The 25,086-nt window shown below is 53.2% G+C and overlaps 1 protein-coding gene across 3 annotated transcripts in view; it reads right to left on the reverse strand.

Moving 5' to 3' along the window:
- Positions 1-2,601: 2,601 nt before the first annotated feature.
- Positions 2,602-25,086, reverse strand: part of FUBP3 (far upstream element binding protein 3) — a 57,260-nt gene continuing 34,775 nt past the window's right edge. For 2 of the 3 annotated variants that reach the window (XM_066255970.1, XM_066255969.1), the window contains exons 8-19: positions 24,077-24,175; positions 21,233-21,337; positions 20,045-20,147; positions 17,886-17,986; positions 15,713-15,854; positions 11,915-12,075; positions 11,135-11,208; positions 10,776-10,856; positions 10,517-10,593; positions 6,112-6,183; positions 4,901-5,028; positions 2,602-3,929 (exon numbers count right to left, since the gene is read on the reverse strand). In XM_066255970.1, coding sequence (XP_066112067.1) covers positions 3,921-3,929; positions 4,901-5,028; positions 6,112-6,183; positions 10,517-10,593; positions 10,776-10,856; positions 11,135-11,208; positions 11,915-12,075; positions 15,713-15,854; positions 17,886-17,986; positions 20,045-20,147; positions 21,233-21,337; positions 24,077-24,175 — 1,152 coding nt within the window. In that variant the 3' untranslated portion in view covers positions 2,602-3,920. The remainder of the gene's footprint in view (positions 3,930-4,900; positions 5,029-6,111; positions 6,184-10,516; positions 10,594-10,775; positions 10,857-11,134; positions 11,209-11,914; positions 12,076-15,712; positions 15,855-17,885; positions 17,987-20,044; positions 20,148-21,232; positions 21,338-24,076; positions 24,176-25,086) is intronic. The other variant, XM_066255971.1, reaches the window with a different exon arrangement.

Here is a 25,086-nt window from a genome sequence, read left to right on the forward strand (position 1 = left end):
CTCCTTGAGCATAAGCTCCCTGTGGGCAGCCAGTATGCTCTCGACTGAAGCCCTGAATGGAGTGCAGCATAGAACTTGGCACAATGCCGGCCCCTACACACCACGCTTCTGATTCTGAACCTCAGTTGTAAGATGGTGAGGATGGTCCCGATTACCTCCCAAGGCGTGGAGACCCCCATCAAAGGAGAGGGCCAGAACTCCCTTGGCGGCTTCCTCAGGACAAAGGCCAGCAAGGATTTCCATTGTTTCGATGTTTCCTTTTTACTTCCCTTTCCACCCCACCCAAGACGCAGACCCAGGGCGAGCACCCTCTGTGGAATTAAGTGTCAAGCCATTTTCTGGCCATTAATCTCTAAGAGTCTATCAGGACCATTTGCATTAGCCCATCTTAAAAAAAAAACCCAGCTGGGCCCCAGCAGACCAGAAGCGGGGCTTGGGAAACTGCGCCGTGGTCGCTAGCTAGAAGCTGAGCTCTACAAGGCGTCCCGATGCACTCTTGGGCCAGGCTCTGCAATGCAATGTGCCATCTGTGCCTCAGCCAATCCTACTGTGAGGCTGTAGGACATGGATGGTCACCATCTGAGAGGAACACGGGACAGACCGTTCCTCCTACCTTACGATAGGTCAGGAAGGCACGCCGGCTAGAGAATGCCCCCCACCCCCACCGCCCAAACTCTTGGGAGAGTTGGAAAGAGCCCAGCTGGGTCCCTGAGCAGTGGACATGGGCAGTTGGCAGGGACCAAGTGTGCGTGTGTGGCAGAGGACGGGAGGCGGGGCGGGAGCTCTGAGACGGGCGGAGTGCCTGCCCCGCCCCCTGCTTCCCCAAACACACAGACTGTCCTTGCAGTGATGACCACGCAGCTTTCCTAATGGAACACAAGAGCTGAACTTGGTACATTTCAAGCACTTTAGCCTTCCAGGACACCAGACTGCTGATGAAAACCCTCTTCCGTGGGCGCCATGTTAATGAGGCCAAATTTCACAGGCTTGCAAACTCCCCCCCCCCCCCCGCCTCCCACTGTATTATACCCCGCCTTCCCCCCACCCCCCAATAAAAGGTTGCATCAGAGAGAGACAGAGACAGAGAGAGAGATATTTCCATAATTTATAGTATGGGCATTTCACTGGGGACAAGTGCTAATCTGTACTTACCGATACATTTAAGGAAATGCATCCTCCCGCAAGCCTGCACCATTTATGACTCTTGGCACAAACCGCAATACTCAGTCTTCAATTAAGGGACACCTTAGGGTTCATTATCACACAATCGCTCCCTGTGAACCATGCCAAATGCTGTTTTGGCACAGAGCTTGGAAGATGAATTAGAAGGAAGTCTTCTCTGTAATGCCCTCTCCCTAATTCCCATCCCCATCATCAGCATTTATGCCCTCCCCTTGCTCAGCCCCCTCCTTCTTTTCAAGTGGCTTTTACTCTTCAATTTCTCAACGTCAAACTCGATTCTCTAGAGGTGCAGTTAGAGATGCGCCATCTCCTTTCTGTCTTCCGGGCTCGCTCCGGCCCGGGTGGCTGCAGATGGGCTGCTCGCCACACCCCTTTCTGGCCTAACAGAGTCACAGATGATTTTCCCCTCCTCTGAGAGCCTGGGGTAGAGAAAGGGGACCAGAACTGGAAACACACGAGCATGAGCCATAAGAGGGTTCCAAACAGGAGCCTACCAGCACCGTGCGTCTGAAGGAAGGGAAGATAGATGTACGCGAGCCCAGCGGGGGAGGCAGGGCGCCTCCGAACACTGAAGTGAAGAGCTGGGTCAAGAGCCAGCCGCTCCCATCAGCGGGGAAGGAAGGAGGGAAACGGGGCGTTGAAGGCTCATCTTCATCCCTCAGTACCCTTCTTAGTCCAGGGCCCACACACACTGCCCTCACGGGTCCTGAAACCACAGGACCCTCCAGGATTTAAGCTTAGGGGTAGGGACCTCCTTTTCGTTTCCTTAATGAAAACAACAAAAGAAAGTGAGCACCTTCACTGGCACTTTCCTGCCTGCCCAGAAACCGAGGCCCAGAGTAGGCCCCGGGCTGTGAGAACAAACGCCAACCAGGATGGGGCCAACCAGGATGGGGCCACAGGCCGGGTGCTGGGCCAGGGAGGGCGCGGTCGCAGCATGGAGCGCAGCAGCCAAGCCCCGGTCAGCGCTCAGTTCCTGGGCGGTGTCGGGGAAGCCTGCGGAGGGGTGCCCTCCGGGAGGGGCGCTGACTCAGTTACGGGAAGGGAAAGCGTGCTCATCCGGCTGCGGAGCGATCGCGACTCCTGCGGATGAATCTCCCAGCTCCACTTCTGATGACAGCGCCTCTGCCCAAGGAAACCCCGTTATTAACCTGCCATGTCACACCCACATCAACCAGACGCTCAGATGTGACAGGTAAGAGGGAGGGGCTGATGGTAACCGAGGCTCTCAAGTCAGACTGTCAAATTATATGAAGCCACTGAAATAAAATTAGCTTGACAAAGTAGCCAGAAATCCAGGCTGTGCACCAACTAAGTCAGGGACACAGCAAGGTGATCGGTGAGAACTTCCCTTTCTATTGCAGGGAGAGCGGGCGGGGGTGGACGGAGGGAAAAGCGAATGGAAAGCTAACAGGCTGGTTACTTCGCCCACAAGACGTCTTGTGGAAATTTTATTACGGAGAGTGTAAAATGAATTGTCAGTCAAATAAAAAGAATACTTTTTTTTTTAAAAACAACATGCATAACATTTTCCACTTGCATTTTTTAAGAGTTAGACATTTCAAGCATTATAAAGGAAATAAGGAGAAAAACCCAGAAATTGTAACTTCAGTACATTTCAAACGGAATGTCCTCCAGGTCAATTAAAAATGCAAGAAAAAATAGCTTCAATTCCGTTTTTCTTTCCTTTAAAAATACATGTTATCTGTACATGATCCACTACAGTAAACATTGAAAATCATATTATCCCTTTTATTAAATCAAAGTTATTTAATTAATATTATGGTTAATACTAGATTTACTTATTCATCTAATTAATTTGACAAATATTAAAAAATATTTAAAAGAAAAAAGCAACGGATGTGTTGGAATTAAAAAATAGTTACTACATTTTTATGCAGTTTAATGTTCCACAGTGTTTGTTAAAAGTTATATCGAATTTCTTTTTAATATTAAAAATAACAGTATTTATATTTCTGAGAGAATAGAGAAAGGTTTTTGTTTTGTTTTTAAAACAAGCTTGGAGGTCTTAGATATACAATTGCAACTGGTAATCGAGACATGAAAAAAAGTATGCTAAACACATGAACATAGTCTTATATTACCCTTTAGAACTCTAGAAATTATACAAACCCTATAAAATGCCCCCTCCCAATCCCTGTTGGACAGCAATACAATTCTCTGTCTCAATTCAGAACTCACATAATTAATTACAATACATAATAGTTCAGTTTTTTTAAAAATGCAATAAAACCAGACAGCCAAGATACAAGAAATTAGAAGTAAAACATTTAATGAATTTACACATTTAAGAACATTTAAATACTGTTTAAAAAAATTTTAAAATAATTTGTTACATACCACCTAAGACTTCCAAGCCACTTTCTGTTGCAACAGAAACAACTGTAAATAAAAAGACACGCAAACAAAACAAACGAAACGAAGCACACCAGTTGAAATGTCACTGCTGAGGCACATTCTGGTGCCTGAATTTGCAGATATTGCTCCAAAAAGAATCCCAGAGCTTCCACGTTTGACATAACAAACAAAAAATAACAAAACAAAAATGAGCAATTTTTAGTAATTTCCCGATTTTTAGAAAAATTCCGTTAATCTAAATATAGTGTTTCACAGAACAAAACAAAGGTTCTTCATCAAAAGGTTTGCAAATCTAAAAACCTCTGTTACAAACAGGTTTTGCTCACAATGATTCACGGAGGGGAGCGCAGGCCACTGTCCTACTGTTCCTGTGGAAGGAAGGGAGAGGAGTCAGCTGTGCCGCCAGCTGCAGGCTTGTCCGTGTCTGGGCTGCCAGCGGGAGGTGACAGGTCACCATCTCCCCTCCGGCTCCACGCAGGCACAGACACAGACACACACAAACCAGCCAGTGTCTCCCAACACCTTCCCCGGCCTCCCCAGACAAAACCGCTCTTGAACAGAGGTCCTGGGAATGTTTCCACTGGGGGTCCTGGGAGGGGCAGAGGGAGCTTGCCCACCATGCTTCTCCTCGGTCACCCGCCAGCCCGGGCACCTGTTTCCACTGCGCCCAAGCACAAAGGCCAATTTGGCACTGAGGCGGCCAATCAGCTTTAGGTCCAGGGCCCCTAACCAGCATCAGGCCACCTGAAATGTGCCCTGCGGGAGCATTTGGCCCTTTTCCCAATGTTAACAAGAAATCCGTTTTTGGCGTCTGCCTGGACAGAGCCCTCCAGGTTTCTGTGCGGGACGAAGGGGCCTGGCGCGCGGCCTCGCCCGGCCTTCCGAGGGTGTGGAACGGCCTGCGCCAGCCATCCTCACTGCTGACCAAGGGCCAGGGCGATGGTCTGGCCACATCCCCTCTTCAAGAGCAGCGGTGGGGCGTGAGCAAGCCACGATCGCCCGAAGTCACCTATGCTGGGCACTCTTGTTTACAGGTGGGGACGCAGGGCCACTCAGCACTGTAGTTTAGGGCCTGGATTTGAGGGGCACTTTCTTGGAGGGGCGGTTCCACCAATTCCTTTCTCACTTGCCCAAACTTGTTCTCAACTGGGGGGGGGGGTACGGTGGCTGCTGCTGGGCCCCAGCAGACAAGCAGACGCAGACAGCGGCCAGCACAGCTGCTGGGGCCATGCTGTCCCCACAGCCGGCTCCTGCCGGGAGCAGCTCCCACAGAGGCCTGGGAGAGGGCGGGGTCACGGGTGGCCTGGGAGTCCGCATAGCGCTGGCGTGGGCTACCCACCTGGCTGTGGGCCTGAGCCTGCCCTAACGTCTGCCCGTAGAAAGCGACCTGCTGTCTGTAATACTCGGCCCAGGCCATAGTGTAGTCCGGAGGGGAGCTGGCCGGAGGGGCGGCGCTGGCGGCATGACCTGGCGGACAAAGGAGAAACAGGCTCAGCAGGGGAGGGGAGGCCGCTCAGAGGAAGCCCTTCCCAGGACCCAGGAGCCGAACTCATGCCCACTGCTGTCATATTTCCCTCCGGACGTCGGTGAGGCGCAGCCCAAGAGCTGGCAGCCAAGAGGAGGGTGGTTAGCCTCCCAGTGCCACGCCCCACTCTGCCCTGCGAGACCTTCCCGGGCATCTCTCAGTCAGTCACATTCTCTGCACCTGCCTGGCCTGGCAGCTCCCAGACGGAGAGGAAGCGGCGGGGCATCCAATCCCCTGGCAGGCTGGGAACACGGCCCGCGTGTGTCTGGGAGCCTTGGTTTGGGAGGTATGGGGGAGACAGGACCCCTGGACTGCTCCAGGTGATGATGACCTCCCTGCTCCCTCGCCCCAGTGATGACTCAAACAGCAGGGTGACCATTTCTTTGTCGGCCTTTGACCTGAGATCCTCTGACCAGTAGCAACATCCTTCAGACTCAAGCCACATGAGACACCTCTTCCCACCACACCCATCGCCCTGGCCCAGCAGTTTGGGAATATACACAGAGGATTCAGTACTAATTGGAAATGCTTCACTTGGGGCTTTTTGGTTGTTAGGTTTTTCTTCCTCTTTTTAAAAAGACTGGTTTAGGTTCTTAAGAAAACAAGCTTACTTAAGGAAAACAAACATCTAGCTCCCATTCCACTGTAAGACCCCTTCCGGTTCACGATTTCTCTGCGCTTCCCCTGCCCTGAAGTAGCCAGTCAGGAACAGGATGGGACCGGTCTGTGTCCTGGCCACGCAGTTCTAAGGGGACCAGGAGAGTGGACCCAGTCAGAGCTGAGGTGCCACGCCTTTCAGATGCCAGAGGAGGGGGTGGGGGAGGGAGTGGGGAGCAGGGAGGGGAAGAGGCGGATGTCCTACCACACCTCCTGACAGATGCACAGCAGGCAGACAGACAGGGGAGCATCCAGACTGAGTCGGACAGGGACAGTGAGAGAAAAGGTGACAGAACCACTGGCAACGGAGGCTACGAACACGGGGCTCTGAGCTGGGGACCTGGTGTCAGGGAGGCCATCGCACTCACTCTGTTTTTTGTAATAGTCTTCCCAGGCCTTGCTGTAGTCGTGCTGGCTGCTCTGCGGCTGGCTCTGCTGGCCTGTGCGGAGAACACAAAAGCAGTCAGGCCTCTGGGCTTCCGCACAGCCTCGGACCCCGGCCCGGCCGGCTCTGGGCCCTGCTCTGCGCTCGCTCACTGGGCCCTGGGTCACACACTGCTCCGGCAGCCTGCCCCAGGAGGTGGCCTGGGAAGAAGGTGGCAGCAGTTGGCTGTGGAAGTCTGTCAAAACCTGAGAGGGCCTCTACCCGGGCCGTGTGTGTGTGTGTGTGTGTGTGTGTGTGTGTGTGTGTCTAAAATGAGGCTGTGGAGGCCTGTCAAAACCTGAGAGGGCCTCCACCCGGGCTGTGTGTGTGTGTGTGTGTGTGTGTGTGTGTCTAAAATGAGGCTGTGGAGGCCTGTCAAAACCTGAGAGGGCCTCCACCCGGGCCGTGTGTGTGTGTGTGTGTGTGTGTGTGTGTGTGTGTCTAAAATGAGGCTGTGGAGGTCTGTCAAACCTGAGAGGGCCTCCACCTGGGCCGTGTGTGTGTGTGTGTGTGTGTGTGTGTGTGTGTGTCTAAAATGAGGCTGTGGAGGCCTGTCAAAACCTGAGAGGGCCTCCACCCGGGCTGTGTGTGTGTGTGTGTGTGTGTGTCTAAAATGAGGCTGTGGAGGCCTGTCAAAACCTGAGAGGGCCTCCACCTGGGCCGTGTGTGTGTGTGTGTGTGTGTGTGTGTGTGTGTCTAAAATGAGGCTGTGGAGGTCTGTCAAACCTGAGAGGGCCTCCACCCGGGCCGTGTGTGTGTGTGTGTGTGTGTGTGTGTGTGTGTGTCTAAAATGAGGCTGTGGAGGTCTGTCAAAACCTAAGAGGGCCTCCACCCGGGCCGTGTGTGTGTGTGTGTGTGTGTGTGTGTCTAAAATGAGGCTGTGGAGGTCTGTCAAACCTGAGAGGGCCTCCACCCGGGCCGTGTGTGTGTGTGTGTGTGTGTGTGTGTCTAAAATGAGGCTGTGGAGGCCTGTCAAAACCTGAGAGGGCCTCCACCCGGGCCGTGTGTGTGTGTGTGTGTGTGTGTGTGTGTGTGTGTGTGTGTATGTGTGTCTAAAATGAGGCCAGGGCGGGGCAGACACCAGAAACGGCCGCCACCTTCAGACAGGGACTGAGCCCAAGGCCCAGGCCTCCTGTCTAAGCTCCCTGAACTGGCCTTCAAATGGGACAGAGTCCAAATGGCACTGAGCACACTCTTCACTTGGCCTTCTGTTCAAAGACTGCCGGCTTCACCTCTGCACAGGCAGAATGGAAATCAACACTGAAGACACTGTCCAGAGACTGAGCTCCAGGTGGGAGAGATGAGGTCCACACGGGGGGGGGGCCAGCACAGCACGCACCCGACACAGCCTTTCGCCCTCGGGGGCAGGGGCAGGGGCAAGGATGTGCGGGCCTGCTCCTGCCCTCCTCTCCTGGGCAGAAGCTGTGCCTCCTCTACACACGCAGGCACTGGACAGGGAGGCGCAGGGCAGCCTCCTCCTGCCCAGGTGCATAAAGAGCGTTTAAACTCAAGCCAGTGACGTGGGAGGCGGGTTTCCACCGAGGTCAGGCTGGCTGCAGGTCCATCTGCTGAAGCCCGGTGGGTGTCCTCGCCTGCCAGAGCCCACTGGGGGCAGCCCTGGGGACACACCAGCACGCTCACAGCAGACACGCCCCTGCCAGCGAGCACACTGAGACCAGGGAGGAGCACGAGAGGACACAGCCCAGAACACAAGGGGCAGAGGGCCTGCGCTGAGGGAAGGCGGAGCATGAGGAACGTGGCAGCCGGAACTCTGCTCTCATGGAGGGTGTGGGCGAGCAGGAGTTCTCTTCCAAATAAGACTCACTGACCAAAACCAATTCTCAATTCCTAAGTCCCCTAAATAAACCAACAAAGCTCAACAAAGATGAAGGCTGGCAAACAGAAATGCCAAGGAAGCAGGCATTTACCATGCCCATTCCTCCCCCGAACTCCAGACCCGCCTCGCCCCGTGAGCAGCGGCCGGCCTCTGCAGAGCCAGGCCCAGGGAGTGTCCCCTCAGCCTCTGCAGAGCCAGCCCCAGGGAGTGTCCCCTCAGCCTCTGCAGAGCCAGCCCCAGGGTGAGTGTCCCCTCAGCCTCTGCAGAGCCAGGCCCAGGGAGTGTCCCCTCAGCCTCTGCAGAGCCAGCCCCAGGGTGAGTGTCCCCTCAGCCTCTGCAGAGCCAGCCCCAGGGTGAGTGTCCCCTCAGCCTCTGCAGAGCCAGCCCCAGGGAGTGGCCCCTCAGCCTCTGCAGAGCCAGCCCCAGGGTGAGTGTCCCCTCAGCCTCTGCAGAGCCAGCCCCAGGGTGAGTGTCCCCTCAGCCTCTGCAGAGCCAGCCCCAGGGTGAGTGTCCCCTCAGCCTCTGCAGAGCCAGCCCCAGGGAGTGTCCCCTCAGCCTCTGCAGAGCCAGCCCCAGGGTGAGTGTCCCCTCAGCCTCTGCAGAGCCAGCCCCAGGGAGTGGCCCCTCAGCCTCTGCAGAGCCAGCCCCAGGGTGAGTGTCCCCTCAGCCTCTGCAGAGCCAGCCCCAGGGAGTGTCCCCTCAGCCTCTGCAGAGCCAGCCCCAGGGAGTGTCCCCTCAGCCTCTGCAGAGCCAGCCCCAGGGTGAGTGTCCCCTCAGCCTCTGCAGAGCCAGCCCCAGGGAGTGTCCCCTCAGCCTCTGCAGAGCCAGCCCCAGGGTGAGTGTCCCCTCAGGGAAAACGACAGGGGCCCTCGGGCTTCAAAGTAAAGACAGAGCCTTCCACCTCTGCCCTGGACAGCGGGACAGATGTGACCTTGACCTGGTTACCTCCCTTCTGAGGGCTGTCCTCTGTTGGAACAGGAGAACACAGCCAGGCTCCGGGGTAAAGGGGCCCCAAGTGAAATGGAAATGGCAGAATCTACGTGGAGTATAGGTGTTTATGGTGAAGTTCTTTAAAATATTCTGTACATTTAAGATGTCTCGTATGAAAACATTGTGAAAGGAAAAAACATAATCATGAAATTTCAGAGTTTACCACCACATTAAAAAACAAACACAAACCCACTATTTCACAGATGACAAAACTGGAGCCCAGAGGGAAGGGGGCAAGCGCCAGAGGCTGCCCAGCACTGACCTCCAGACCCCGCAGGTCTCATCTAACGGTGACCTGGGCCAGGGTCCTGGGCAGGGCTGCCCAGCCAGCAAGGTACAGTGCCCAAGCCCACGCAGGCACCACCAGCAGAGCCGAGGCCCGGCCGGCAGCCCTGCACGCAGTGTGAACGCGGCAGACACACTGTGGCCCACCTTCTAACACACAGACGAGCCCAGGGAGGCTCAGAAGGACACAAGGTCTGGCTTTGGCTATAATTTTTTTTTTTTTGTATTTTTCTGAAGCTAGAAATGGGGAGAGACAGTCAGACAGACTACCGCATGCACCCGACCGGGATCCACCCGGCACGCCCACCAGGGGCGATGCTCTGCCCATCTGGGGCGTCGCTCTGCCGCGACCAGAGCCACTCTGGCGCCTGGGGCAGAGGCCAAGGAGCCATCCCCAGCGCCCGGGCCATCTTTGCTCCAATGGAGCCTTGGCTGCGGGAGGGGAAGAAAGAGACAGAGAGGAAGGAGAGGGGGAGGGGTGGAGAAGCAGATGGGCGCTTCTCCTCTGTGCTCTGGCCGGAAATCGAACCCGGGACTTCTGCATGCCAGGCCGACGCTCTACCACTGAGCCAACCGGCCAGGGCCTTTGGCTATAGTTTTGCAGGCTGTGCAAGATGGACTCCACCAGCAGTAAACTCAGAAATGACTTCCAAACTAAAGCAAGCACGGGGGCCAGAGAGGGGGTGTGATTCCCACAGAACCCCTCCTGCACAGTCAGGTTCCTCAGAGAGGTCCCTCGGCGGGGCTGACGCTCTCGTGTGTGCTTCCCGACAAGTTCAGGAGACAGAAAGAGCCCCTGCCTAAGACAGTGCTGCAGAGAAGGGACGACCACCTCGTGGTCAAAGGGAGGTGGGAGGGGCACCCGGAACCAGGGAGCTGCTTAGGAGAGCACAGGCTGGGGCAGGGCTGTCAGCAGGAGGAACTGAGGGGCTCAGAAAAGCACGCTCCACAGCGTCACGGCCCACAGCTCTGAGAAGGACGGAGTAGAAGGTCAGGAGATGGACAGCCCCCTGTCCCTGCCCAGCTGGAGGCTGGCGCTGTCACACAGGCGCCTCTCTCTGCATGTGCACACTGCCCTGGGCAGGGCCTGCGGATGCCCCGGGAAGGTCCCCGACTTCTCTGGGAAGGGGCCTCCTGGGCCTGTCAGCAGAGCAGGAACAATTCCAGGCCCACCAGCCTCTAGGGCCTTCCCGTGCGGGGGACAGGTGCAGGGTCCCCTTCCCCTGAAGAAGCTTACTTGGGACTTGCTGGGTGGGCTGCTGCCATGCCTGGTAGGTGCTGCCCCATCCCTGGGTCAGAAAGGCCGGAGGACCGCTGTGGAGAACGAGAGTCACTTGCTCTAGTGTGATCACACTCCCCTTCCTCCTCGCCTGGGCCCGCCTCCCATCAACCTTGTGTCTGCGTCTCTACTGCTCCTCCTCCCCCCACGGTGGCCATGTGACCACGACCCCAGTCCAGACGGAGAGCTGTAGGGATAGTAGGAGCAGGCCACCTACCTCACAGGGGTGCTGTGGGGGTTTCCGTTCACTTTAGCAGCAATGTTTGGGAAGCACCCTGAGCTCCGTGGAGGGAAGGTGCTGAAAGAAAGTGAAACACCAAGTCCAAGCGCTGAGGACCCGGAAATGAAAACACCTGTAAAAACCTCCCCTCCCCCAGCCCCAGGGACAGGAGACCCTGTGCCCCCGACGCCTCCCGCCCCGGCACCGGCCAGTGAGCTGGGACAGGCTCCCCGGTGAGGCGAGGGGAGCCCTGCCCACCACCACCAGAACGGCAGGGCAGGCTGCTGGCTGGCACTGCCCAGCAGCAGCCGGGGCGGAGGCGAGTCTTCTGGTCGGCGCTCAGAGGAAGGACTTACTTTTGATGGGGTGCGGCAGGCGGCTGGCTGAAGGGACTCTGACCAAACGCTCCAGGTGCTCCAAGACTGGTACCCTGTCAGGGCACAGAGGGAACTCTCACTTCCTGTGGGATGCACCTCTGCCCTCTGCCCACAGCTTTGGAGAGAGAGTCAAGGGAAGTCAAGACACCCTACAGCACTCACACTAGCCTTCCTTCCCCACAGTGGACTTGACTTGCAGAAATGGCTCTGCCCCTTAAGTGACCAGATACCACCACACAGCCAATACTGGCACCACCACATTTGCCCTAACGTCCCCGTGGGGGCAGGGACCAACCTGCTTGACTCTCCGTCAATTTAGGCTGGCCCATGGCTGTTTCTGCCACTCTACGTCCCCTCTGAGGTGAGCAGGGGCCACTCTGTCCTCCATCAACACTCCCTCTCTTTATCTGCTTTGAGGTGCCTGAAACTAAAGCCAGAGTCAATGAGAGCCGCCAGCAGGGCTGGCCGCCTGCAGGGGTCCCAGGCAGCGCTGCTTGTCTAAGCCTGCAGGGGACACGGCTCTGGGCCTGAGCTGGGGCCTTGGGGATTTCTGCCAGAAGGCTTCCTTCATCCCGCCTGGGCCTGGCCCTGGTACGCGGCCTGGCTCTCCCCCTCGGCAGAGTGAGAGGGGCTGCGCTCACGTAACGTGAGGACCAAAAGGCCCAGGAAGCACAGGTTCTGGGGAGAACAGGTACCTTGGGCATCCACCAGAAAGTCCAGCTATTAGTAAGCCGGGTGGGGAAAGGGCCTCGTACGTACGCCAACTTTCTCATCTATGAGATGTCGGGCCACCTCGATCTGCTGAGGAATCCCCCTGATGGTGAATATTCGCAGGTTGGGGTCGGTGTTGGGAGGGGGGTTCCGCTGCAGCTCCACGTGCGCTCCTGACTGCTGGTTTATGCTTTTGATGTTCTCACCCCCTGCAGGCAGGGAGACAGGAGACAGAAAGAGAAGTGACAATGATGGCAGACCCGAACACTGTGCAGCACTGCTCCAGAGACGAAGCAAGGTCTTCCTGCACCTGCACTCACCCGGAGCACAGAGCACTTTCTATTTCCTCCACTCAAACCAGGGTGCTCGCACTTGCAAAACCAGACTTAGGATGTAAAGCCTGTCCTTCTGTCCAAGGCAGGTTGACCCACAGACTCCATGGGGCACCTGCCGGTTTCTACCTCGGTGTCCTCAGCAGAGGCCAGGCCCCAGGCCCCGCTGAGGCCCAGGGATTTGCACACAAGGGCGCTCGGCCTGGGAGGCCAGCGCCCAGCTCCCGCCCCTGCTGGAGGCCTGTCTGGGGAAGGCACTCCATCCTTCTCAGCACAAGAATGGCGACCTGATGGCCCCTCCATGGCACAATGGGGGCCTTCAGCCCCAGCATGGGCCACTGCTCTGCGCTCTCCCTCCCTGCACAGGTCAAACAGACGGCCACAGGCCCCAACAATGCCTGGAACCCACTTGGGCCTTTAATATCCCATCCTGTCACTTCTCAAGTCCCTGACTGGGGGGGGGGGCAGGTCTAGACAGAGAGGCAGCGGAGGATGGGGGTCACAGAGGATGGGTGGAACTGGGCTAATGAAAATTTAGTTGGACTCTTTGAAAAACCTGTGAGAGTCCCAGTCTCTTAATGCAATTTGTGTAACAAAAGCTCCACCAGTGTAACAATGGTTTGATTCTTCTTTTGAAATTTCACAGAACCTACAGATCAGCTCTGTTCAATTGCAGGAGGGGGGCAGAATACAGGGAAACTTGTACCAGAGTTTTTGCAAAACTGGAGAAAGACAATCTGTAGAAAATCCAGTACAGGGGACAGGGAGCCCCACAGGATCAAAAGCAACTCAAGGCCAGTCTGTGTGCCACCTCTCCCATCCAGAGTCAAAACTCACTCACATGACATTTGCCATTTCCTTGTGAGATGTCCACAAGCCTCCAAACACTCCAACCTGCCCTCCACCCCCACCGAGGGCTGGCCTCGGGTGAACCACCTCGCCCAGGAGCGGTGAGGAGGGGACTCTCGTGCTCTCCATGGGGCTCCGCAGGGGTCAAGCAGCAGAGGGGAAGCCTGCACCCAGCCGTCCTTCCCGAGGGCGGTGCGAGCAGCCCGCACACACTGAGAAGGAAACCGAGGACTGAGGGCATTCGGATAAAGCTCTGTTCAGCGTCAGCTTGGGTAGTATGCTGGTTTAGCTTAGGGTGATTTTAACTTCAAAAGCAAATTAAGAAAAGAACTCAGTTGACCAAAGTTTTATCTTAAAGTTCTGTGATGGTTTAAGAAACACGTTACTATGTATTTTGCCTCAAGCAAACAGGCTTGTCTCAGGGACAGCAGCGACCAATGCAGGAAGTCCCAGGACTGTAAGTACCACCGTCTACTCATAGGGGACGAATGTGATGGTCTTTGTGCCATGAGAAGTGAGCAGCTTCGCTCCTTAGCAACAGTGTCTCTGGAAGGCGACGGGGCGCAGTGAGGAGCAAAGACCCGGCGGAGACCTCACTGCGGCCTCCCGGCCTCCCAGCCTCTCAGCCTCCGCCCGGCCCGGAGCACAAAGGGCGCGCGTGTCTGAGACCGAGACCCTGCAGCCGCAGACAAGCCCCTCCAGCCACCGGGCTCTGAGCCCCACAGGCCCTCTCCCCAGGCCCTGGGAACATGCTAATAAGGCGAGGAGGCCCCACAAAACTGCGCGGGGCCGGAAGGAGTTAATTTAAGTTTATCTTCCTTTAAAATGAGGTCACCAGCTTGGCACATGGTGGCTGTCTATATGCTCATTCAGGAGCCTGTTCCATTCTTCCACCCGATGGGGGGCAGAAGCGACCCACCATTGCCCCCCTCTCTGGTCGTGAAATCGTAAAGCAATTAATCAAACCTGCTAAAAAGCCTGGCTGACAAGAGCAGGGCTGGCCACACTATCTGTCACTACTGCTGTGTTTATCATGGTAATCCAGCAGGGGCGGGAGGCAGCGTCTGCCCAAGGCTGGAGCCCGGGAGCAGGGCCAGACTGCGTGTGGCTCCCTCCCCTCCCCACCTCACACCCTCTCATCTAATCATCTCTCCTAGGAAGAGGGGCACCTCATACCCAACCCCTGAAAGGGGTCTAGAAAGCCCTTACCACCCCCTCCTCAAACAAAACTTTTCCAGGGCTTCTCCAGGCTGCAACGGGAGCACCAGACACAGCGGCAGTGACTGCTGCTTCTGCTGTCACAGCTGCCTCTGGGATCGCACAGGACGGCTTCATGGGGACAAGCTAGAGGAGGCCTCGGGTGACCACCGAGGTCTCACTGACCACGAGGACCGCCACAGCAAAGACGGCGGCTCTGCCGGTGTCCAGTGGAGACACAGGCTCCCAGGAGAGCCTCGCTGACCGACGGAGGGTTCTCACAGGCACCGACACCCAGCCCGGCTCTCCACCCGCGGCCTCCACGGAGCCTACTTTCTGGCAGTCCCGCTGTGGCGCTGCGTGGGGTGTCTGACCTATCAGAGCATCTGAGCAGATAACAATATCCATCCAACTCTCGGCACCGGGACACTCTGCCAGAAAATTAAAACAAACCCACATCGTTCCTACCACCTCAGAGAATCTCAAACATGACACAGATGCAGGAGATAAATGCTCAGAAAGAACAGAAGACACACTGCCCACGGGCAAGGCCAAATGCAGATTCCTATCGGGAGGAATTCGCTGAGGCGCCTCAGCTTTCTGACAGTGGAGACGTTCCCAAATCACGTCCCACAGAGCGCTAGCAGCCTCCCACCCAAGGAGAGGCCTGGTGACCACAGACACTGGAGAACCCTGGGAGAGGGCCATTACTTCCTCAACTACAACACCCACCTCGAGTCTCCCGCGGCACCAAGGTTCCGCATGGCGCCCAGAGAGCTGAGCTGGCTGCTGCAGGAGGGGCCACAGGCGGAGCCATAGACCTGCTGGGGGGGGGGTGTCCTTGGCTCCAAGGTGAGGCCAGCCCAGAGGGGCCGCCCCAGGGCCTAGAAATCTGCCGGCTCCCTCCCTTGCTTCTTACTGGAGGGTGGGAAGGAGCACACCAGCCATTAACGAGGGTTTTACCTAATGTTCTCTAAAATGCCTAGAATCAACTAACAAATCAATTTTTATTTCCCTCCACAGGGTGTCTGTTACTCATGGTAAGTGTGTTGAAAGGATAAAAACCATTTTCACATGTTGTGTCAATAAAGACCAAATACCGAAATCCAGGAAGGAAAGAGAGCAACACACGTGTCAGAAAGCAATCTTCACTCAAAGAAACGATCTTAACTGACCCTCTGAGTTCCTTGGAGGCGAGTTAATTACTAACCAGTTGACTGACAAACACTCAAAGGCAAACATCCAGCCTTTGCAACAAGGAAGCTGCCTCTGCAGGCAGCTCTCAGTCTGCCCCACGCCCGGCCCGGCCACGAGAAGACCACGCGAAGCAGGGTCCCTGCTGAGGCAGCTGACGCCACGGCCCTGGCGCCTTCAGTCAGGCCCGCGAACAGACCCGACTCCACGCCCAGGCCCGCTCGCAGGCTCAGGAGCTGGGGAGGGAACACAGAACCCCGCAGCGGCCTCTTACCTTTGCCTATGACGAGGCCACACTTGTCTGCTGGCACCGTGTACGTTATCTCCTGGATGCCGCCGGGGGTTCCCACGCTCCAGTCGGCACGGCCCCGGCCCCGGCCTCTAGCCACAGCGAGGCCGCCGAAGCCATCTCTCTCCTGGGACAGGGCAAAGGTTGAATGAGGGTGAATGAGGGGTTCCCATCACGGCCACCAGCACCATGTTTCACCTCCAGGGAGGAGGGCCACCTATCAGAACTCAAGCACCCCTCCACATTTCAGATTCTGAGTGCCCTTTAAACGCAGGACTGACACATATCATAGGCACACTTAAGGAGCACAGGCGTACACTGAAGAATGTGGTCACACAAACTGCACAAACTGCACAAACTGACCTGACAGGAAGAGGCAGGCAGAGGTCAACTCCTAGTCCGAAGCCCAGTGCCCTCCTGCCAGGAGTCTGCGTTAAGGGGCTCTAATCTCCAGGTCAGAAGCTGACCTTCTTCTCAATGCTGAGGCTGCCCTGCCCTGCCCTGGGGCTAATACAGGCTTGGCGACCAGCAGCCAGATATTATATGCTAAAGAACTGCGGCAGTTGGAAATGACACATGAGGGACAATGTATGATTTGTGACGCCCCCAACCAGGCTGCTATAAAGTACAACTCAGACACGGCTATATGAGTCAGAACACCTTGCAATCCAACCAGCAAAAAATAAAAGAGGCTAAAAGGATTTTGAAGAAATACCAGCTGTACCCACGCCCCAGGAGGAGGGAGCGAGCCAGGCTGGAGCACGCACTCGGGGGCTGGAGACATCTTGGACTCACTCGCTGTCCCAGCAGCAGAGAGCAAACCCACCCCTGATACCCAACAGACAGAGATTCCTTTCATTTGAGGGCAACAAATCTTAATCCGGGGTTTGTCCCGAGTCCCTTTGGAACTGCAGCATTTAAATCTTCTAAATATGGGGGAAGCCTTGTTGAGCTGAGAGTTCCTTTCATGGAGGGAACAAGGTGAACACAGGTTCAACACAGTGAAGAAACGTTTGGCAAAACCTACCCATCTCGGTTAAGAGAAAACTCAACATTTACTCAGAATCTAAAGTAGCAGGAAGCAGAAATAATCAGAGTGCATTCTTCCTGCACTCCACTTTTATGAGACAAATGACAAGTAATTTAGAGCTTTATGCTAAAACATACATGCACACAGCCAATTTTTTTTAGGGTATGCCACGGAGTCTTGAGGACAAGACTGCCTCCTAATTGTCGTGCAGCCTTTGCAGTTCTGGGTTCATGAACTCTTACTACTAACAAGGAGGAGAGAGATCACTTACTCTTCTGAAGGTGTCTAGCCCTAAGAACTGCCGGGGACTCTGGCTGAGACTCGCGTCCCTGCCTTGGATAGTTTGGTTCAGTAGATCTGGGGAGGGATCTACAAATTTGCCACTTCACCGTGGATACTCCCCAAAGATGTAGATCACCATCTGGTGCCAAATCACTGTTTGTTGCTGAAATACTTTGCCTAGAGAGGCTGAAAGGCTTGTCCAAGGTCTCATGGCCAACAGCAGAGCTACTGGCAATGGGGGCAGGCGGGGATGCTAACAACACACAAGCCCGCTCGCACCCCGGACAGATGCGCACAGCCCGGCGCACGAAGACAGCTTTAAGACTCTGGAGGACCCTGATGTGCTTTCTTTTTTTTTTTTTTTTTTAGATTTTATTTATTCATTTTTAGAGAGAGAGAGAGAAGAGGGGGAGGAGTAGGAAGCATCAACTCCTGTATGTGCCTTGACCGAGCAAGCCCAGGGTTTCGAACAAGCGACCTCAGCATTCCAGGTCGACACTTTATCCACTGCGGCACCACAGGTCAGGCCTGATGTGCTTTCTAAAGATAACATTTTCCTCATAATTTTAAATTAAGTAGACTCAACTCTTTGAAACTTAGTGATCCACACTGTATTTTTCACTTAAGCAATTAAATAGAAAAATCTAGATTCTGGGAAAACAAAGACAGGAGCATAAAGAACTAGCAGGAAAGAGGCTGCTGCAGAGCAGCCCCTGGCTGTGAACCCGGAGGGAGGTCGCTGACCAGCACCGGTTCCCAAGGTGACTGCAGGGGCTGCTCTCCGTGCTGCCTGTCGGCACCGGCCGCTGCGGCGGGTGAGGTATCTGAATCCAGAGCCGGACCCACCTGGGCTGTGAGAATAAGCTCGTTGATGATGTGTGCTGCGTGCTGACATCGGTCGGGCGGTCCCATGACCTGTGCGGCTCGCTCTGGACTGATACCATCGTCTGTGGAACAAGATGAGAGGTAGGGTTAGGAGAGGCCCACTTAAGAAAGAGACAAAGGTAGCAATCTGACTTGCAATCAAGATTCCTACCACTGCTGGGGTAATAAGAACACTACCAGACTCAGAGCATCTTCTGGCTAGGGAAATGTGTATGGTCTGTCTTTCTGCATGGGCCATGCCAAATACTTATGCAACTGCAGACATTTAAAGGAGATGTCATTAAAGAAACAAAACCCCAAACAAAGAAAGGCCAAGGAATACAGAGTTGAGCTATGCCATTATTTTCCAAAAATTAGCCCATCATGATGTTTTTACATCTTTAGAGAAGTGAGGAAAACAAAGACTGTAGATAATTTTGCTTATAACACAAACTTACAAAATTTAAAGAACTATCCTATATTCTAAAACGTTTGTCTTTTTCTTTTTTTTTTCTTTACAGAGACAGAGAGTCAGAGAGAGGGATAGACAGACAGGAACGAAGAGAGATGAGAAGCATCAATCATCAGTTTTTCGTTGCGACACCTTAGTTGTTCATTGATTGCTTTCTCATATGTGCCTTGACTGCGGGCCTTCAGCAGACCGAGTAACCCCCTGCTCAAGCTAGCAACCTTGGGTCCAAGCTGGTGAGCCTTGCTCAAACCAGATGAGCCCGCGCTCAAGCTGGCGACCTCAGGGTCTCGAAACTGGGTCCTCCGCATCCCAGTCCGACACTCTATCCACTGCCTGGTCAGGCCGTTTGTCCTTTTTTTTTTTTTTGTATTTTTCTGAAGTTGGAAACGGGGAGGCAGTCAGACTCCCGCATGCGCCCGACCAGGATCCACCCGGCACGCCCACCAGGGGGCGATGCTCTGCCCATCTGGGGCATTGCTCTGTTGCAACCAGAGCCATTCTAGTGCCTGAGGCAGAGGCCACAGAGCCATCCTCAGCGCCCAGGCCAACTTTGCTCCAATGGAGCTTTGGCTGCGGGAGGGGAAGAGAGAGACAGAGAGAAAGGAGAGGGGGAAGGGTGGAGAAGCAGATGGGCGCTTCTCCTGTGTGCCCTGGCTGGGAATTGAACCCAGGACTCCTGCACGCCAGGCTGATGCTTTACCACTGAGCCAACCGGCCAGGGCCCGTTTGTCCTTTTTATATGGTTTTAAAGTTACCTTTAATTTTATGAAATCAAAAGAATAGACTTTTTTAAAATGGTCTTTACTGGCAAAATAAAAAGCTGGAAATGCTACGTTAGTTTTTCCCAAACTTACTACAAATATTGATCGACTTATGACCTATGCTGCTTATGACCATTTGACTTTACGACCACAATCGCTAGCCACGACTGCTCCACATCTAACAGCGCAAGTGTTGCCCAGCTGGGCGTACGACAGTGTGGACCAGATTCCGGTAGCACTACCATCTCCATGTGCACCATTTCAACTGTTATCCCAGACTCGGTACAGCAATTTGTGTTTTGTGTCTTGGATATTTTTCATCAAACTCCTCCCAAGATGTCTACCAAGAGGAAATTGTCTTTGCAAATATTAAACCAATTGTACTGGTAGTGTTTTACCTAAACCTGACAAATGTAAAAATAAGAAACAAAATGGTATAGAGATGATACAAATGGCATAAAATGAACAAAGAAAATTATGATATATAACAATGAAAAGAAAATTATGATAAAATATGTCTTAAAGATTTTTATAACATCATTTCACAGTACTGTACATATAGCCTACTCAACTTATGACCAAATAGTGTTACAACCGGTCTGTCGAAACCAATCATGGTCGCAAGTCAAGCACTAGCTGTAATCTAAGGTGGGAAAAAGCCCCGGAAACCCCAGCCAGAGTGCTTGGGCACAAGGGTAACTGAGACAGCAAATCCAAAGGCAGAATCGAGGGCCCGGGGGAGAAACCAAGATTGGTAATTTAGTAATAAAATGCTGCCAAAGAGAGAAAAGAAAGATGGAGAAAGGGAGAGAGAAAGAGAGGAAAGAACAGAAACAGGCTAGTGGCAAGCCCCTGGGTTTGTGAGGTCTTTCATGACTGCAAGGGCTGTGAACATGGCCGACGCTTACCCGGCCTGAACTGAATCCGCACGCCAGCGTCGTTCTGGATCTTCTTGATCATCTCCCCGTTTCTCCCGATCACGATCCCCACGGCAAACCGCGGCACGGACACCTGGCACAGAGGGACCGCGCCTCGTCAGAGCTCTCAGCAACCGTCTCTTCTCAACGGGCGTGCTCGCACGCATCCGCGAGCGTAAGAAACCTGAGCTGTGCTACAGGGCGTTCTCGGAAGTGCTATAATACAGCATTTGTTTTCTTTTTAAGAACAATATTGTGGTTAATGATTGTATTTCTGTCCACTGAAGGCATCCAGTAAGTCTGAGATTTGATCAAAATAATTATAGACATGAAGTGAAGCGAGAATCAACACTACAGATAGACACAAGGTTAAAACTGGCAAGTCTGTCTTCCAAATTCTATGAAATACGCATCAATATGTTACATATTCATTATACTAGTGGTATTTTACAGTATTTTTTCATTTTTACAATGTGGTAAATCATAAATTATGTGGTCCATAATATATATACTTAACGTAATTATGCAATTCAGTGGCATTCAATATATCCCCAGTGTTGTATAACCATCCCAGTATCTACAGCCCGGACCTTCTCATCACCCCCGCCCTGAAACAAACCTCTGCATCCATTCCATAGTAGTAACTCCTGCTTTCCCCAGCCCCTGACAACCTCCACTCTAGTTTCTGTCTCTATGGGTTTGTCTACTACTCTAGGTGTAAGTGGCATTACTTGTCCTTCTGTATCTGGCTTATTTCATAAGCATACTGTTTGCAAGGTCCATCGACATTGTAGCATAAACCAAAATTGTATTCTAAAGGATAGACTTCGATTCCATTCCATCTCACCAATAAATCTGGCTTCCAAGTTTGAGACAGTCACAGCACAGATCACCAAGCAAATGTGGACCAAGCAGTGGGATAAGCTTTGAAGCAAAACCTCAAAACCAGGGGAATGGCCCTGCACCTCAAAAAGCGTGCAACTCTCTCCTCACCATGGCTGACACCTCGGTCTGTCCTCATGCCCCCCCACCCCCACCCCAAAGAAGCAAGCGTCCTAGAGGATTTCACAGATGAGACAAAAATTCAATAACTTGCTCAAGGTTAAAGAGCCAACAGACGTGTGACCTACGACCTTCAACCTAATCCCATTTGCCCGTTGACCTGTCATTCAAGCATACCTCTATGCTGCCTCCTCCCATCCGGGAGGTGAAGTCCCCGCGCACACCTCGAAAGTCCGCTTGGTCTTTTTCTCGGATGATCTCTAATACCATTTCTCTTGCTTGCTGTGCAAACACAGATAAAAGACATTATGAAAAACAAATCCTAAAAAAAGACATGATGCCAGGTGAAATTTCAAGATCAAACTCTCTTATGTTGGGCTTAAAGACTCAGTAGGCGCTCGGCTGTGGGAGAACGCCTCTATTATATACCGTCATAGGGAACAGGGGCAGGCTGCTGGTGAGGGTCGCACAGATCAGATTTTTAAATGACATGTTTTTACACTTTCCAAAATGCCACATGCCACCGTAGGGTTAGCACATCTGTGCTGTCTGACCTTGATTACTGTCACCCCCGGGGGATCCCACAGAGCTGCTTCGTTGTGTGTGGGGGGGTGTCTCCTGAGAGCTTTGACGGGGGGCAGGCGCCAGGGGGAAGAAGATCCAGGGCGGGAACGGGAAAAGCATGCCCCGGACCCCGAGAGTACCTTCCAGCATCCAGAGATCAGAGATCCCTGTGATCGACTGGCAGGACTACCCCAACCTGACTGTCTCCAAGGCACAGCAAGCATCCTCTCCCCAAAGGATGCACTTCAGCCAGCCCCCCCGGAATCTGCACTAGGGCCAACCGTACACAGTAACTCAGGGTAATGTGGGAACTCAAACCGAGTTCTGGTTCTGGAAAAACCAAAGCCAACCCAAACAGGTCCCCCTGGTCCCCCAAACAGCAATTCAAGTCTTAGGACACTTAGAGAACTCTGAACATGGACTGGCTTGAGATGATATTGTGGGATTCCTGTTATTTTCTCTGGCCTGGTTTTACAGTAGAAAGTTCTTATTCTTAGAAGATATATACTGTAGGATTTAGGGTGGAGACTTACAATACCTGCCACTTCTTGTAAACAGTGAAGCAAAACCAGTAAACAACTACATGTATGCCAATGCAAAATAATAGGTAGGATGAGAATAACAGTATTGGCTGTACTACCTTTTCAACTTTTCCAGATGTTTGAAGTTTTTCATGTAAGTGCAAAGAGAAAACCCCCTCCCACAATAGCTACTCCGAAATAAAAAATGTAAAACACATAAAGAATAATTAAAAACTTTTCATTATAATTATTTTCCTGCAAATTCGTGAAACATCAAGCCGGATAGGCTGAACCAAGTGAGACAAGATTAGATGCCATGTGATGTTTAAAAGCCCACCTCGGAACCCCAAGGGAGCAGGCAGGGGGGGAGCCCTGGCCCGCAGGAGGGCGCTGAAGGGCTGTCGCACTGACGGGGCCTAAGGAATCAAGCCACTTGAATCATCGCCCTCGATCCTGTTTTGAAACCATTAGTTTACATGTGTACCTTGAAAAACGATATTTATTTGAGTTTAGCCAAAAGACAGTGTCAAGAATTGGGGGAAACACTTTGCCAGAGGCTGGTAACCTCCACTTCCTCAGAGCCCCAGAGCCCCGAGGCTCCTGTGGAGGAACAGCCATCGCTGGCAGGCTGGCTCAAGGAGCGCCACCCTGGAGTCACTCTAAATGCAGCAAAGGCCAGGCAGGCTGCAACGGGCACAGGCACATGGCGCCACAGCCCACGCAGTCCTGCTCACAGCAAGAGCTGGAGGGTGAGACCACCCCAGGAGACCGGGACTGCCCTCTGTGGCCAGGGGCTCAGGACATAGGACACTTGCTAGGAGGGCACACAGGCCTTGTGAGGTGCAGGCACTTCTGCTTAGTTCCCGCCCCAGCTAGAGCTCTTGCAAAAACGGGCCAGGAAGGAGAACATGCAAATAAAAGCTACACAGAGCCTGCATCTGAGCAGACCACAGTAGAAAGTTGAAAACTGCATCTGATCAGAGCTACGACATGCAATAAAACCTTCTGCGCCCAGAAACGTTCCCAATCTACAATGCCCGTGATGGTCGCTGGAACACTCAAAATATGGCCAGTGTAAATGAGGAATTCAATATTTATTTGAGTTAAATAACCACATGTGGCCAGCAGTTCTGATATTGAGCAACACAGCCCTAGACTCTTGATCATCAAACTTGGTTAGGGAAAACAGCTTATTGTATTTCCCCATGTATAAGACACCAATGTTGGGCCCGAAATTTGAAAAAAAAAGGTATTACATAAAGTTATTGAACTCAGGTTTTAGTCATCATAAAATTCATACAACTCTCCATCCCTGTCAAAACTCCCATCCATTAGCTTATCCTCGTCTGTGTCTGATGACGAATCACTGTCTCCATAGATTGCCTCGTTCTCAGTTTCATCTATGGCAGGGGTCCCCAAACATTTTACACAGGGGGCCAGTTCACTGTCCCTCAGACCGTTGGAGGGCCGGACTATAAAAAAAAATATGAACAAATCCCTATGCACACTGCACATATCTTATTTTAAAGTAAAAAAAAAAAACGGGAACAAATACAATATTTAAAATAAAGAACAAGTAAATTTAAATCAACAAACTGACCAGTATTTCAATGGGAACTATGCTCCTCTCACTGACCACCAATGAAAGAGGTGTCCCTTCCGGAAGTGCGGCGGGGGCTGGAAAAATGGCCTCAGGGGGCCGCAGTTTGGGGACCCTTGATCTATGGCATCTGATGCTAACCACCACCGTATAAGACACACCCAGTTTTTAGAACCCAAATTTTTCGAAAAAGGGTACATCTTATACATGGGGAAATACAGTATCTTAATTAACGGAACAATTGATTTATAACTTCTTGAATGACATAAGAGCTTTCTGAGTCACTTCCAAGCGACAGCCCCATCCCCAGGCCCGGCCCGCCCTAGGCTCGCGCACCTGTACTTTAAACGGGTCTCCCGTGATGCGGAGAGGCTTGTCTGCTCCCGTAGGCAACGGGCCGTCCTGGATCATGACCATCTTCACACCCGTCCGCTCCTGTGGAGGCACACACACCATTCTGCTCTCACCGCCAGAGATGAGCACGGAGGAGGGCACAGACGCTGCCAGGGGCCGGGTCACGTCCACGGTGAGGACACGGCTGTCTCCCACAGGGCACTGCCCTGACCTGGCCAGGAGGCTGGCCCCTGAGAAAACCGACGTCCAGGCCATGCTAGAGCTTCCACGTGTGACACAAACTGCTGCCCAAACTCTCCTCCCTGTCCATTCTCTGGAGCATCCCAATAAAAATAAGCTCTTTTCATGAAACGCTAGGCACTCAGCTAAGCACTGGCTTTAGCGTAACGTGGTCAGTGCCGTGCACAGCTGCATGAGGCTGGGGCTACCATCCCTGGGGGAAGAGGGCTTTGGAGCCGATCACAGCTGACGAGTGGGGCCCAAATCTGGACTCTGGGAGTCGAAACTCCTCGAGGCCACCCCAGAGTGCCTTCACGGTCTAAGGACTAGGCTAAGAGCGAGCACACAGGCAGGTCACTCCCCCCCCCCCCCCCTACAGCTTCATAAGCCCTGAAGCTCTGATACAAAGGTTTGTTCATTACTAATTTTAGGCAGAAAACTAACCTGAACTCATGTAAGCATATTTCTAGTCACTCTCACTGAGTGTGACTATTATGTTTAGCTATGAAAATATGCATCTGGTTACAGGGTGCAGCCCCAGAACTTGCTAGGAGTGTTAAATTCTGAAACACACTTGGTCCTGTGCGTCTCAGAGCAGGGATTCTGGAGCTATTCGTAGCTCACGTTCACGAAGCATGTGCTCAGCAACAGGCTCGGTGCTAAGGGTCTAATTTAAATATAAAATAACGGGAATTCTCGCAGCTCCATTACAAGTGAAGCTGGCACGTCCCTGCTTTCAGAGATGAGGACCTGGCCCTCTGAAAGTGCACGAA

The sequence above is a fragment of the Saccopteryx bilineata genome, chromosome 2, assembly GCF_036850765.1.
Source record: "Saccopteryx bilineata isolate mSacBil1 chromosome 2, mSacBil1_pri_phased_curated, whole genome shotgun sequence".
Classification (NCBI taxonomy): Eukaryota; Metazoa; Chordata; class Mammalia; order Chiroptera; family Emballonuridae; genus Saccopteryx; species Saccopteryx bilineata.